The 15,268-nt window shown below is 44.4% G+C and overlaps 1 protein-coding gene across 1 annotated transcript in view; it reads right to left on the reverse strand.

Annotated features, from left to right (window-relative positions):
- RBM19 (RNA binding motif protein 19) overlaps positions 1-15,268 on the reverse strand; it is a 543,939-nt gene that overhangs the window by 313,399 nt on the left and 215,272 nt on the right. The window contains exon 17 of the mRNA XM_086943257.1: positions 14,947-15,116. Coding sequence (XP_086799383.1) covers positions 14,947-15,116 — 170 coding nt within the window. The remainder of the gene's footprint in view (positions 1-14,946; positions 15,117-15,268) is intronic.

A 15,268-nucleotide genomic window follows, 5' to 3' on the forward strand; every position in this document is an offset into this window, starting at 1 on the left:
AGATCTAGATTTAATCCATTGTTTTTTTGTCCACCCCAGCACAAAGTTTGGACCCCGCCATATGCAAATCAGTCTTGACTTTGCTCCTTATGGGAACAGTCCAGCCCAAACTGCCAAGCCAGGTCTTCCCTGGACCAAAAACAAGAGTCCTGGGACCAGTTTCAGGGTATCACCCATCATAAGCCAGGCTAGCTTGAATTCAGTGTCGCAGTGAGCACGGGACCATATCCGGGCATACCCTCCCCACTTACGGTGACAAATGCAAAAAGAACAGATGATAACCGGAATGCTGAACAATGCAAACATTCACCCCCAGTCAATAGATCTGGGTTTAATCCATCTCTTTTTTCCCACCACGCCACCCCAGTTTGGGCCCAGCCATATGCAAATCAGTCTTGACCCTGAACCTCATGGGAACAGTCCAGCCCTAACTGCCAATCCAGGTCCTCCCTGGACTGGCAATAAGCAGTAGGACAGCACTTTCATTTTCATATATTGAGGGTATTTCTGTACTGCATTACCATATACCTTAATATTATATACCTTTGTCTGCTTTTATTTTCTAGCCTAGGTGACCTCAACCTCCAATACAAAATGCCATCCTTATATTCTTCTTTCAAGACACGCCTCCTTTGTCTTAGGTACGTGAAGCCTCATCTGACAGGTTCCCTAGATGTACCAATTTCAAAGGTAATTTTATTTCTTGGGATTATTTTTCTTACATATAATCCTTTACCCGTTTAGTGCTCTCGCAGCTGTCTGCAAAGTTGGAGGCATTGTCCTGACAATATATAAAAACCCACTGGTTTAGAGGATCCTTAAAAATAGGATAAGTAAATATATGATTCACTGAATATCACTTACCATGATGGCATGTATCTCTCAGAGCAATTTCATGGCGGGCGAGCACGGTAAGGGTGTCGTCTAGCACTCATTCATTAGTATAGATTGTTCACATGGAGAGCATAAATGGTGAACTCTGTATCACTTTGTAGTGATTCATATGTTATGGCTATTAACTCTAGAGCCACCATGCATTTAAAGTCACTATACAAATGGTGATAGTATACTACTATTGACTGACCCAGATGGAAAGGGGTCTGCACTTTCAGAATGAAAGCATCTCTAGTTCGGACTACTAACTTCTTGGGAGTGGAAAGTGGTGAATGGGAGCTTCATGGACAGTGCTTGCAACTCACTGACACACCTAGCAGAAGTCTTTGGAACAAGAAAACTGTCTTAATAGTTAAAAGACAAAGAACAACTGTGAATGGGCTCAAATTGAGCCTCCATTAAAAAAAGTCAGAACTAAATTAAAGTAAATCTGAGAATGTCAGACAGCCTTGCTTTCAAGGGGTCAATCTGGCGGTCTATTCAATAAGCTATAAACTGTATCATCTACCGGAGAACACAGATTTGCTAGAGGAACAACGTACAGATAAGGTCACATCCACTATGTCATCAGGCAGGTGAAATGCAGAGAAGTGTCCTTGCTCAATTCCATACATAAAGGTGTAGGTTATGAAGATATGGGTGAAGAGCTTGCCCTTTCGACTAGAAAAGGACCTCCACCCTGAGGGGAAGATTAATAAGGGGACCCAAGGAGTGGTGTAGACGGTCTGCATACCACACCCTTCTTGGCCGATATGGGGCCACTAGAACGACTTCAGCCCTCTCCTGGTGGATCTCCCTAAGAACCAGAGGAAAGAAGGGTATGGGAGGAAACGTGCAGTGGAGAGGAAAGTTACACTTCCACCGAAATGCATCCCCTGATGCTCCTTGCATCAGATCGTGAAGAGTAGAGACCTTTGGGCAAGGCGAACTGGAATGACAGGCAAAGAGATCCTAGTGGGACACACCCCACAGAAGAAAACAAGTTACTTACCTGTAACTTTGGTTCCCCAGTATTGATAACTTTCATAGATTCCCATGCTTTTGTATCATTCCTCGTCGTCGGAATGGGAGTCTCGGTAACAGAAATACCATAGCAGTAGGTACAAAAGAGAAAGAAAAAGGCCTAGGCCTCATTCCCTTTTGTAGCATATCACCCTCTTTTTGTAAAAGAGACCAAACTTAGCCATCAGCCAATCAGAAGAGCCTCAACCCATAGAACCCTCCTGAAGGAACTTCAGAGCCTCAGATTTTCGTAGCCGTTGTGTAACAATCACCATATCTGCTGTAGGCTGAGCTTTCCTCGGGGAGGTGGGTGGGCGCATGGGAATCTATGAAAGTTACCAAAACTGGGGAACCAAAGTTACAGGTAAGTAACTTGTTTTCTTGCCCCAGTATTGGAACTTTCATAGATTCCCATGCTTTTGTATCAGAGTAGCAAGCAGTTAGCCATAAAAAAAACACATTTTGTGTAATAAATACATTGTAATAGCCAACATGACATAAAGATACAAAATGTGCAAAATAACGGAAGGTGGGATAGAAAGGAATGCTCACCAATTCTTGGAAGAGGTTCCTCAGGACAGCCTGGCCCACTGCTGCATCCTCTTGCTGTAAGGATTCCAAGCAGTAATGCTTAGTAAAGGTGTGGACGCTGCTCCAGGTAGCAGCTCTGAAAATGTCCTTAATCTGCACCCCCGCAAAGAGGGCTGTTGAAGAAGCCACTGACCTTGTGGAATGTGCCCGAACCCTGCCAGTCAGTGGTTTCCCAGCTGCAGTATGGCAATGTAGAATGGCACTTGTAATCCATCTCGCTATCCCCTGTTTTGACAGCGGGAGACCTTTGCTTGGACCACCAAAAGCAACAAATAATTGAGAGGATTTCCGAAATCCCTTGGTACGATCCAAATAGAATTTTAAATATCGTTGTACATCCAAAGAATGCAGCGATCTCTCCACCGGTGTAGCCGGCTGAGGAAAGAACGCTTTCAGAATAACCGGCTCGTTCAAGTGGAAATCCGAGTGTACCTTGGGTATGAACCTAGGTACCCTCAGGATAACAGTGTTCATTTTAAACTGCAGGAAAGGCTCCTGGATTGTAAGAGCCTGCAATTCTCCAATACGTCTCGCCGATGTGAGGGCAAGAAAGTGAGCCAATTTCCATGAAAGGAATTTCATGTCCGAACGATGAATTGGTTCAAATGGGCTTTTTATGAGTTGAGTGAGGACTAGATTTAGGTGCCAGGTAGGAGGCGGAGGCCTCACTGGTGGATAGACCTGGAACAAGCCCCTTAGAAATTGTTTCACAATTCTGGAAGACCACAACGAAGGACCAGACTCAGACCGTCTGTATCTTGAAATGGCTGTCAAATGAACCTTTATAGAAGAACGGGCCAGCCCCGACTTAGCCAGGGACAAGAGATAAGGTAGAAGTTGATGAGGCTTTGAAGTAAAGGGGTTAACTCTCGCTCTCCTGCACCAAATACAAAATCTCTTCCATTTAAAGCGGTAAGTCTTGTTTGTAGAAAAAGCTCTCGCCTGGGAGAGGACTTCCCTAATTTTGTTTGAGATTGGGAGATTCATAAATTCTTGCTGCTCAGGAGCCATGCTGTCAGGTGTAATGGCTGTGGATCTGGGTGCCAAGCCTGTCCTTCGGACATTGTGAGGAGATCTGGAATAGTCCTCAAGGGAAGAGGAGGAGCCAGCGACAACAGATGGAGTTCCGTGTACCAGAACTGCCTCTGCCAAGCAGGGGCTATCAAGATCATCCTGCATGGTTCCACTTTGATTTTCCTGATAAGCCTCAGGATCAGTGGGATGGGGGAAAGGCTTAGACAAATGTCCTTGACCAGGCTATCGAAAGCGCATTCCCCAATGATCCCCGGTGGTGAAGCCTGCTTGCTTAAGACCGGCATTTCTTGTTGGTCGGTGTGGCAAAGATATCCACTGCTGGTCTGCCCCACTGGTTGAAGACCTCCTCTATAATTCGCTGGTTCCACTCCCACTCGTGACTGACTGAGATAACCTGCTCAACCTGTTGGCGTTCTCGTTTAGAACTCCAGGCAAGTGTTCTGCTTTCAGCGATATCCCGTGAAGGATCGCCCATTCCCAGATCTGTTGAGCTTCCTGCGACAACAGAAGAGATCTGGTTCCCCCTTCCTTGTTCACATAATGCATGGCCGTGGTGTTGTCCGTTCTGATGAGCACTTGTGAACCTTCTAGGCGAGGAAGAAAAGCTTGTAGAGCCAATTTTATCGCTCTTAGTTCCAGGAGATTGATGTGGAGCCATCGATCGTGAGGAGACCAATGGCCACTGACATGTAGGTCTTGCATCGCTGCTCCCAACCCTCCAATGACGCGTCCGTTGTCACTACTTGAGGAGACGGATCGCTTACGAAGGATAGACCTTGGGACAAGTTTCTCTGATCTGTCCACCATAAGGCCGCTGTTCTCATCATTGGAGTGACGGTCACCCTGTCGTCGAATGATCCGTAAATCTGTTTCCATTGGATGTCTAGTTGTTCCTGCAGGGCACGCATTCTCAGTCTGCAGTGAGGAATCAGAGGTATGCACGATGAAATTACCCCCAGCAGAGATTTGTAGCGGCATACTGAAAGACACCTTCTTTTTTGTAAGTCCCGAGCCAAGGTCTGTAGTTTTTCCCTCCTTTCCAGGGTTGGGAAAGCCTTTGTGAGTTGTGAGTCTAGGATGGCTCCCAGGAAACGTGCCTTTCTGGACGGGACCAGGAATGATTTGTCTTTGTTTAAAGTGAGTCCCAGATTTTAAAACAAGTTTGTACAAGCCTGAACAGTGTCCCGAGCTTGAAAATGGTTCCTTCGCAGGAATGCTGCTACCGGCGCCAGCACCTTCGTGAAGATCCTCGGGGCTGAGCGAAGACCAAAGGGTAAAACCCTGAATTGAAAGTGGCTCTTGGCTACTGTGAATCATAGAAACCTTCTGTGTGCTGGGTGAATCAGTACATGAAAGTATGCATCCTCGAGATCGAGAGTGGCCATGAAATCCCCCGGATTGATGAGCCGCAAGATGTTTTGTAGAGAGACCATCCAGAAAGACAGGGAGATGAGATAGGTGTTGAGCTCCCTGAGATTTAAAATGGGGCGCCATTTCTCTAGCGTCTTCTTTACCAGGAAGAACCTGGAATAGAACCCTTGTCCTCTTTGGTCGGAGGCAACCGGCTCTATAGCACCCTTCTGGAGCATCTGATGAACTTCGAGCTGCAGAAGACGCAGGTGTTTCGAGGGAATGGCTGCAGGGTGCTTGGGTGGTGGGATTTGCGTAAATTCCAAGGTATGGCCTTTCCGAATGATGTTGAGCACCTAACGGTCCGATGTTATCTTTGACCAATTCTGAAGGTATTTGGTTACTGTTGCATGTGATCTTTGTCTCCCTGTGGCTCACATGATGTCACTGTGAGAATACCTGGTGACATCATAGAATGTTGGGGGCTTTGCCTGTAGTTTACTGGCAGTTGGTGCAGGCAGGCTGAGTGACAGGGAGGTCACCCTGGTGGGGTCCTTATTACCATCTTAACATCTGGACTTGTAACTATCTTGAATAAAGCAACTTGAATATATTCCTGACTTCTGGACTTCTTTTACCCACAACATTTGGCGACGAGGGTGGAGGGTCTACAGTCTGACATAGTGTAAACTGTTGTGGTAAAAGAAGATATAATGTACAGGTAGCCAGATAGTTTATCCAAGATGTAGGTTTATTAGAAGATCAATACATGTTCCATGTAAGTCTCAGGGAGTATCAAGAAGATAAGTAAATAGTAAATAGATAGTCCCACCAGGAGCTAGATGTTAGTTGCTCAGCCCACACTCCTCAACTGTCATTCCACAGACACACTCACATTCTAAACTCTCTGACATCACGCACTCGAACATTCCACGCAGACACCACACTCACTCTGGCTTGAGCAACTAGAAAGGAGGAGAAACCAGGTACAACATATCCCCTTTTCTTCACAGGAAATAAACAGCAAATAAACAGAATAACTTACAACTAAGCAAATATAAAATGAAAGATAAACTTGCAAAGAAGCAGACAGATCAAAAGGAAAGGGAGAAAGAAATAGGTGAAAAGAATAAAGGAAGCAAAGAAACAAAGTAAAAGGATAAACCATAAAACATGGCACATATCCCCTTCCTTTGGAGAAATCAAACAATGCGAACTTGAAAAGGCTTAAAGTGCAAAAACATAGAGTAGATACCCCACTGCATTATACATATAATGGAAATGCACAACTTTAAATAAAGTAACCTCAATACTTAATCTTATCAATAATAACGCTAAGGCGTATTCATACCTGCACTTCCTTAATAATAACGTTAACGCGTTTTGAAACTTGCGCTTCCTCAATAATAACTGCGCTTTAATTTATGAAGCTAACACGTCTTAAAACCTGTACTTTAATTTATGAAGCTAACACGTCTTAATACCTATAATTCCTAAACATTGAAGCTAACGTGTTTTGATACCTATACCGTGTTTTGATACCTGTACTTACCAAATTGAAGAATAACGCGTTTTAATACCTGTATTATCTAAATATTAAAGTTTGCGCTATAATACTTGCACCATATACTTGTGCCATATAATAATTAGAGAATTGCATTGCGTCTTACTACTTCCGCTTTAAAGTTAAATAGTACACACCTAAAGTTACACAAACTAGAGTGCACTATTAATAAATTATTTTAAAAACATGGCTAAAAGAACAAAACTCACACTACTGGATGTATAGTGAAAGTAAGTCAGGCATCACATAAATATGTAGGTAGGGAACAGTTAAAGAGTGTGCGCACTACTCTCACTGAATAAATTAATTAGAGAAAGAAGACCAGCTTCTTCCTAACAATATCCTACGAATAAAGATGGTATTTGTGCTCAAGAATATTAAATACAGTACCTGACTACTTTATGAGAAGGCTAAAAGAAGCAGTGAATAATATAACATTCAGCTAGAAGGAAAATTGTGTTATATTATATAAGACCGTGTTATTTGCTAAAAAGTTTTTGATCAGATTAGATTATTCATGCTCAAAAATTAATGTAGAATAATTAATACAGTTTAAACAATGTATATTATAACACCGGTGAGCGAACTCTCTCACCCGAGTTGACAACTGTCTCTGCATTCAGTTTATTTTACGAATTTGTTAATGTCTGCGCAGGATAAATACTTTCACTCATGTAGAAGCGAGGATTTCAGGTATTGCGCGTATCCTCTTTTCTCGACAGTCCCACAGATATCCGGGTGAACTTCACTTTTAAAGATGGTGGCACGTCTCTTGACGCAAGGCCGGGTGGCTCTGGGTACGTAGCTGCTCTAAACGTCACAAGGAGCTGAAGGAAGGTAGGCTTCAGGCGCTCCTCGCGCACTTCTCTTTTTTTTAAACTCAAGGTGACAGTTAAGCATTTTCACATCATATTGCGCAGTGAAATCCGAGTAAATTTAAACATGACTCGGAATACTCCCACAGTACACACACTAAGTGCAGATGACGGTCCCTTTTCCAATATATTTTAAAAAACGCACTATTCCCAGACGTGAGGGCTGCGCCGGCATTAGACCGAGATCTTTATCAGGCAGTAACACTCTCGTACACCAATTTGAAACGCTGCATGAGCTTTCCTTTTTAAAAAATAAAAAAATATGTGCTTTACATCTGTTTGAGAACACTCAACTTTGATGACCAGTTTTAATGGCAGCATTTCGACGAACTGTCTGACACCGAAAATATTGATGGAGTCCACAACACCTCATCAACAACGGTGTTCATAAAAATGTAGAAAGAAACCTTCGTGTCATACCAAACAAAGTGCACAGAAAGATCCACCAGATGGCGCTTGTTCACCACACTTATACCTGAACACGAATAGGCGATCTCTTCTATTGACGCTTATTCATCACACTGCCAAACACAGTACATCGCTGTTTGAATATAGATAGGCGATCACTTCTACCGCATGCTTGAAGACAGGAAGCTTCACAGTTAAAAGATTTGAAACACCGTATTCCACCGTTTGACTTGCTCCTCACAGAGTCACGCTATCTGTCACAATAAGTTCATTCAGATCAACACCCTGGGTTGGTAGGCTGTCCGTTCGAAAGAGACACTGGTGGGACTTACCAGGGTTGATCTCTTGTTCTCTTGTTTTCCGTTTCATCAGAGATAATCTTCTTTCATTTAAAATACCCAGATTCTTCGTTTTCAGTTTCAAAAGTTCCAGTTTCTTTACATCTTTATCATGCTTGCACGCTGTAAATTCTTAATACTTCTCAAAACGTCGCCTACGTCTGCCTACTCCTGCTATAGACGCTTTGGTGCACGCATTCTCGTCTAGCCATCCGGCGCCTGCGTCCATGCCTACCACGTCACTTGAATACCTCACTTGTACACAGACGGACATTATGCTGCTGCTGCAAGATTTTCATTTTCTTCATGTTCTTCGGCACGATCTCGGAGTAGTATTTGGTGATTGTAGTGATAAGTATCCTTGCTGTGAGGTGAGCATTCATCTTCTACTGGTTCTTCCATCTACTCGCAATATTAAATTTAACTTAACAAACACGATGTCACCCTTCAAGACTTTTCCATCATGATTCAATAATATATACTATTGCCTCAATCTTCCATTGACCCAGACTACGGAGACTACGTTTTATTATTTTAATATATTCTTTTGTTTATATGATGTTTTATTTTGGCTTGGACTTCCAGTTTCTTATTTATGCTATCTCTTTGTTTAGCTATTAAGAAATGATCGGTTCAATGTGGGGTCATGGTATTTAACTTTTAGCAGAGTTTACATATTATTTAAAGTAGGTTGAGTTTGCCATCTTTTGGCATGATTCGGTATTACATTACATTATTTTTACTTGTATTTTATTCAAGTGTTGATATTCGTGCATTTTAAATAAGTGCACATGAGTTGTTGACATGTTACACTAGTTTCTGTACTAGCCTGTATTACTGGAGTAATATGCACGTGAGAGTGTGTTTTTATTATTGATTATTTAAATATTTGGGTGGGGTTAATCCTGTAATGTGCACTTATGTGTGTCCCAGTTCATTTGCATTATTTGAGTATTTGTGTAAGGAAAATCCTGTAATGTGCACGTGAGAGTGTGTCCCAGTTCATTATTGATTATTTAAATATTTGGGTGAGGTAAATCCTGTAATGAATTACAAAAAGGGGGTGGTGATGAACAGAGTGTCTGAGTTAAACAGACCACTCTTACCCAGTCCAAAGATCAGGGCTTGATCCATCACCGTTATTTATCTCACTGCTCCATCCCAGCTCAGAACCTGTAATGTGCACGTGAGAGTGTGTCCCAGTTCATTATTGATTATTTAAATATTTGGGTGAGGTAAATCCTGTAATGTGCACCTATGTGTGTCCCAGTTCATTTGCATCATTTGAGTATTTGGGTGAGGGATATCCTGTAATGTGCACTAGTGAGTGTGTCCCAGTTCATTTGATTATTTAAGTATTAGGGTGAGTGTATCCCTAGAAGGGTGAGTGTATCCCTTGGTATTGTATTCTTGTGGGATCAGCGTATGCATGTTTCTTCCTTCTTGTGATGATTCAATCTGTTTGTAGTTCTTCAGTGCTGGTTCGCTGTTAACTCTGCGGCTCCTGTTATCTTTGTCGTTAATTGGATCTATGTTGTATAAGGGGGATCTATGTTGCATTAGGGAGCCTCGAGACGTCAGGTTTTCTTGTGCTACACATGTGTTACGCTTATTTTTTTTTTGCCTCCCTTTATGAGGAATGGGGATGGTGTACGTGTCATCTATTTGCCTATGTTCAAATGATTTGAGTATGTATGTTATTACTTTCTTTCGTCATATGGAAGTTATGTTTTGACTGTGCATGCTCTACTTTGACGTTGATTTCCGTTCGTTTATGTTGGTGTTGCTTTCTCTTATTTATCTTTTGTTACTTCCCTAAAGAAAGGAGATATGTTGTATGGGATCTTTGTCTCCCTGTGGCTCACATGATGTCACTGTGAGAATACCTGGAGACATCATAGAATGTTGGGGGCTTTGCCTGTAGTTTACTGGCAGTTGGTGCAGGCAGGCTGAGTGACAGGGAGGTCACTCCTGGTGGGGTCCTCATTACCATCTTAACATCTGGACTTGTAACTATCTTGAATAAAGCAACTTGAATATATTCCTGACTTCTGGACTTCTTTTACCCACAACAGTTACCCTGCCTCCAACTGATGACTTCTTGGAGGAGGGAACAGTAGGAAGAGTCAGGAGGCCGCTATTGTCGCTTGGATGTATCACGTCCCCGCTGAGCCTGTTTCCCCTTGTTGTAAGGCCTGGAGTAGTTGGAGGATTGGCCCTGCCTTTGTTGATAAGGCTGGCGGTATTGCTGGGATCCTGAGCCATAGGATGAATATCGCTGTTGCTGATACGATCCCCTGTAGTTCGTACCTCTGCCTCTGGATCCTTTAAAAGGAGTTTTGCTGTACTGAAGCGTACCCAAAGATCTGGCGGTCTCCGTGTCTTTTTTGATGTCTTGGAGAGTGTCGTCAATTAGCTTTCCAAATATTGCTTCCCCATCAAAGGGAAGATCTAGGACCTTATTCTGTATCTTAGGTCGAAACCAGGTCGCCTTCAGCCACCCTTCGCGACGGAGGACAACAGCCCCAGCCAACGAACGAAACGCCGTAGTGGCAATATCCATGGCACAGTCAATGATCTCCATCGAGGTCGCCTCCCCGACTTGAAAGATCTTTATTGCATCTCATTTCGATTCTGGAGGAAGCTGATCCAGGAACGGAGCAACATCACACCAAAGCTGGCGGTCATATCTGCCCAATATAGCCAGGGCATTGGCAGCTCGCACCAGAAGACTCGCCATCGACGAGAATCTCTTCCCAGCATTGTCCAATCACCGTCCTTCCTTGTCCGGAGGAGTTGTCAAGGGAGCAGAGGAGTTGCAGGATTTCCTCTGCGCCGCTTGCGAGATAACTGAGTCCGGTCTTGGATGGCCCGTTAAGGCAGCAGGCCCATCGTCAGGTGCTTTGTATTTCTTATCAAGGCACGGTAGCACCGGGACCACTGTTGCTGGATTTTTCATAGCCTTAATCCCTTCCTCCCACAGATGTTGCACTATAGGTATGGACCTTGTCGTCTTCCGATAAGGTTCCTTGAAGTCATACAAGAAACACTCCGTGGCCACCGCAGGCATAGCCAACTTGAACCTGCCAGCCGTCTTTCCATCAGCTGATGAAAACCCCCTAAATATGCTGGCGGAGAATCCACCGGATCCGGACATGGGGATGAAGGGTCCAGAATCATGTAGTCATCCCATTCAGTATCTTGATTCGTATCATGATCCGAATCATGATCCTCCTCCGAGGAATCCTCATGGCCGCCCGCAGGCGTGGAAGGCTCTTGTGAAATAGTTGCCCGTGGCTGAAGGGATGCCCGAGCTGGTAATTCAGGAGCAGCCGCCGAGACAGGAGCTGCTGGCGCTACTGGAGCCGGAACCGGCCTTGTAGCCTTAGATTTATAGTATTGCTGCATCTTATGCAGGTCCTGTAGGAAAGAGGACGGCACCGTAACCATGTCTTGACCTGAATAATGCTGTGATTGGCCAGCTCGGTGATGATAACCACTTTCCTGGTCATATCCTCCTTCAGAGTCCGTCTCCTGACATTTGACCAGAAGCTGAGAGGGACTATTAGCGTAGCCATATTGATCATCCTCCTCTGACTCTTCTTCATCAAATAGCAGAGCTGGTGGCAAGGGGGTTACTCTCCTAGGAGATGTCATCTCCGGCGTAATCCTTGTGACAGAAACAGTGATCCTTTTTTCTGATGCCAAATTGGTCGACGGTTCCGTCGACGGAACATGTCTCGTGGACCCCTGTTCACTCGTCGACGAGATAGGCGTCGATGAATAAATCGTCGACGCTCCAGCGATCGTCGTTGTTAAAGTTGTCATCGTCGAGGCTCTCGTCGACGACGGCGTAGTCATCGTCGTCCACGCCGTCACCCTCGTCGATGACTTTGCTGTCGACGTCGCTGTAGTCGTCGACGCCTTCGTCGACAATGCCATCGTCAGTGACCCTCCCGTCGACACTGTTGGAACGGTCGTCGACGCTTCCTTTCTCGACGCCGATTCGTTCGTCGTCAAATGTTCCGTCGACGGAACCAAATCTAACTTTGGCTTCAATTTCCTCGTCGACGGAACCTCCGTCGTCGACGCCTTCATCGTCGATGACTTTGAACTTCTGTCAGAAAATTGAGAAGAGGGTTTCTTGAAGGCTGGATCAATCTTCAAACCCTTAGAAGGCGTAGAAGGTCCTACCCTCTCCTTTTCACTATGGTGAGAAGATTCGCCTGGACCGAGGCTCTCAGACTCTCTGGGGGTCTTTTTTGAGGCCTTAGAAGGACGGTCCACAGAACCCCTACCCCTCTTGACTGACCTTCTAGATGACACAGCTGACGATGAATCCTCACTGTCACTGGAACCTCCATGTTTTCTCTCCTTCTGTTTCTGAAGCCAGGTCAGAAGTCTACCAGCCCGATCTCGGAGGGTCTTGGTAGAAAAAGTGCGGCAGATCTTGCAGTCCTCTGCCTTATGATCCGGATAGAGGCAATAGATACAATCCTTATGTTTATCCTCCACAAACAACCTTTTCTTGCCACAGGTGGAACATGGCTTGAAAAGGGCCTTCTTCTTTTCCTTGTCCGCCATTCTTTTCTAAATCCTGAAGAGAAAACTTGAAGAAAAAACCTTTGAAAGAGATGAAATGAGCAGAGCTCAATGGAGACTCCCTAAGCACAACGTGCGGTAGAAAATCTGAGGCTCTGAGGTTCCTTCAGGAGGGTTCTATGGGGTGAGGCTCTTCTGATTGACTGATGCCTAAGTTTGGTCTCTTTTACAAAAAGAGGGTGATATGCTACAAAAGGGAATGAGGCCTAGGCCTTCTTCTTCCTCTTTTGTACCTACTGCTATGGTATTTCTGTTACCGAGACTCCCATTCCGACGACGGGGAATGATACAAAAGCATGGGAATCTATGAAAGTTCCAATACTGGGGCAACGAAGATGCTCTTCACAACCTCGAGGTGGAGCCTCTACGCGTGGTCAGAAAGATAATACAGACTCCAATTGTCTGCTCAGGTGTTCAGCAAACCCACTAGATGATTCACCAACAGCCAGATTCTAAGGGCTTCTTAGCAGAGAGCCAGGGGCACCACTCCCCCTCGTTTTTCAAAATACCACATAGTGGTCACATTATCTGTTAGGATTTGGACTAACTGCCTTTGCAACGAAAGGAAAAATGCCTTCCGTAACCAGGTGAATCGCCCTAAGTTCGAGTAGGTTTTTGTGAAGACTTTGCCCCTCTGGAGACTAAAGGCCTCTGCCCTCTAATGTCTAGAGAGAATGACCCATTCCAGGATTGAGGCATCTGCCACCACTGTGGTCCCCCCTAGAGGGAGGTTGAAAGAGCCTTCCTCTGGAAAGTTTCTCATCTACACCCCACAATGCAAGTTTCTATGCAGTGTCCCCCAAAGCCACAATGGGGGCCATGAGTTCACCCCCATGTTGGCAGCGCTGCTTGCAAGGGCAACACTAGAAAACTGCCACGTGCGAGCAGGCATGTGTGACCATGAAATTCTAGAAACCAGCAGACCTAGCAGGCAAAAGACACACAGGGCTAGAATTCAAGCCCCTTCCTGCAATTGTAGGAGCAACACATGGATGTCATTGCCCCTATGAATAGAAGGCACTGAGAGGGCTTCATTTCGGATTTGGGCATAATTATTAACAAGTCTACGTTGTGAAGGAGGGATGTGGCCGACAGTAGGTTTGACAGCATCACCTCCGGAGTCCTGGATCCAGATAGGGAAAAACTGGGATATCTCACCTCCTGCGATAGGCTATCACAACTAACATCTTCTTTTGAGAAGACTTGTGGTGCTGATATCAGAATAAAGGGTGGAACTACAAACTTGTAGTGGGCCAAGCCCACTATAAACCACAGGTACTTCCTGTGGGACTTTAGAGCAGTATATGAAAACATCCATCCTGTTAGTCGAGAGATATCATCCAGTCTCTGAGATTAAGTGCCAACAGAAGCTGGGCAAGGGCATCTTGATCTTCTCTTTGCAGAGAAAGAGGTTCAAGACACAGAGGTCTAGGACCAGACATAGATCACTGTCCTTCTTTGGAACAAGGAAGCATCAGGAACTGCATCATTGACCAATAGTCTACTCTTGCACCAACTCCACAGCTTATTTCTGAAGCAATTCTGCCACTTCTTCAAGTAGAAAGAGAAGACAATCCTGCAAACTGTCTAACCTAGAGGAAACTGCTTGAAGGGTAGGTTCTACCAGTTCTCCACAACTTGTAAGACCCACTGGTCTGAAAATATAGCTTTCCAGGACTATGGACAAATGGAAAACTGTTCCCTCACTGGTCATGAATGAACTGACACAAGACATCTGTCTCTCGTGTCTATGCGAGACCTAAAAAATGAACTGACATAACTGTGTAGGTGTGGCACTTAAATGCGGGTCTACACTATCACTTTCAGGGCAGTGTGAAGTCACTGAGCAGCCATTCAGAGCCAAGTAACAGTGCTTGGGGTAATTGCCTTACCAGCGCCTTGAGACCCTACGGGTATGTAGCGCGCTTTATAAGTGTCACTGATTGATTGATTGCTGAGGAACATCTCCGTCTGGCACCTGAGTATATTCCAAAGGTTAAGAATCTGCAGTTAAATGTATCCATCTGAAGTCTTGAATATTGGGTCATTTGGAAAAGCTGCAGCAGAGAATGAAAGATTGTTAGGAAGGAAATATGCTGACTGGTTTTCAAGTGTGAACAACTGATGACAGATAGGTACTAGTGCAGCCTGACAACTCCTAGGCTGTGCATATCTAGGTGTTTATAGATGTATTTTTTGTTAGCATTGGCCAATAAACAGACATAGATCATTTAGAAAAAAAAGATTGCTTTGGAAACAAAGCTTAAGAAGCTCCCAACACCATTACCTTCTGTAGTGTCTCCTCTGTGGTTGTGAAATTCAGGTTTTTGATGAACAATGTACAACCTGGAATACTCTCATCCTCCTCCTCCTCCTCTTCATCATCATCCTCCTCCTCTTTTTCCTTTGCAGTGACCTGTGCAGGAATTGTTTCCGCTTCCATAATATTATCAGAATCTACAGAAAGAAGGATAAAGCTTGCTGCAGTTTGACCACAAGACATTCAGTTAAATATGAGCCCTGGGGAGAATTAGTGCCTCACATCTGCTAATGGACGCATACAAAATAAGTTTGAAAATCTTTGCAGAAAATTTGCCCCAAATAAATTT

The sequence above is a fragment of the Lissotriton vulgaris genome, chromosome 11, assembly GCF_964263255.1.
Source record: "Lissotriton vulgaris chromosome 11, aLisVul1.2, whole genome shotgun sequence".
NCBI classification, from domain to species: Eukaryota; Metazoa; Chordata; class Amphibia; order Caudata; family Salamandridae; genus Lissotriton; species Lissotriton vulgaris.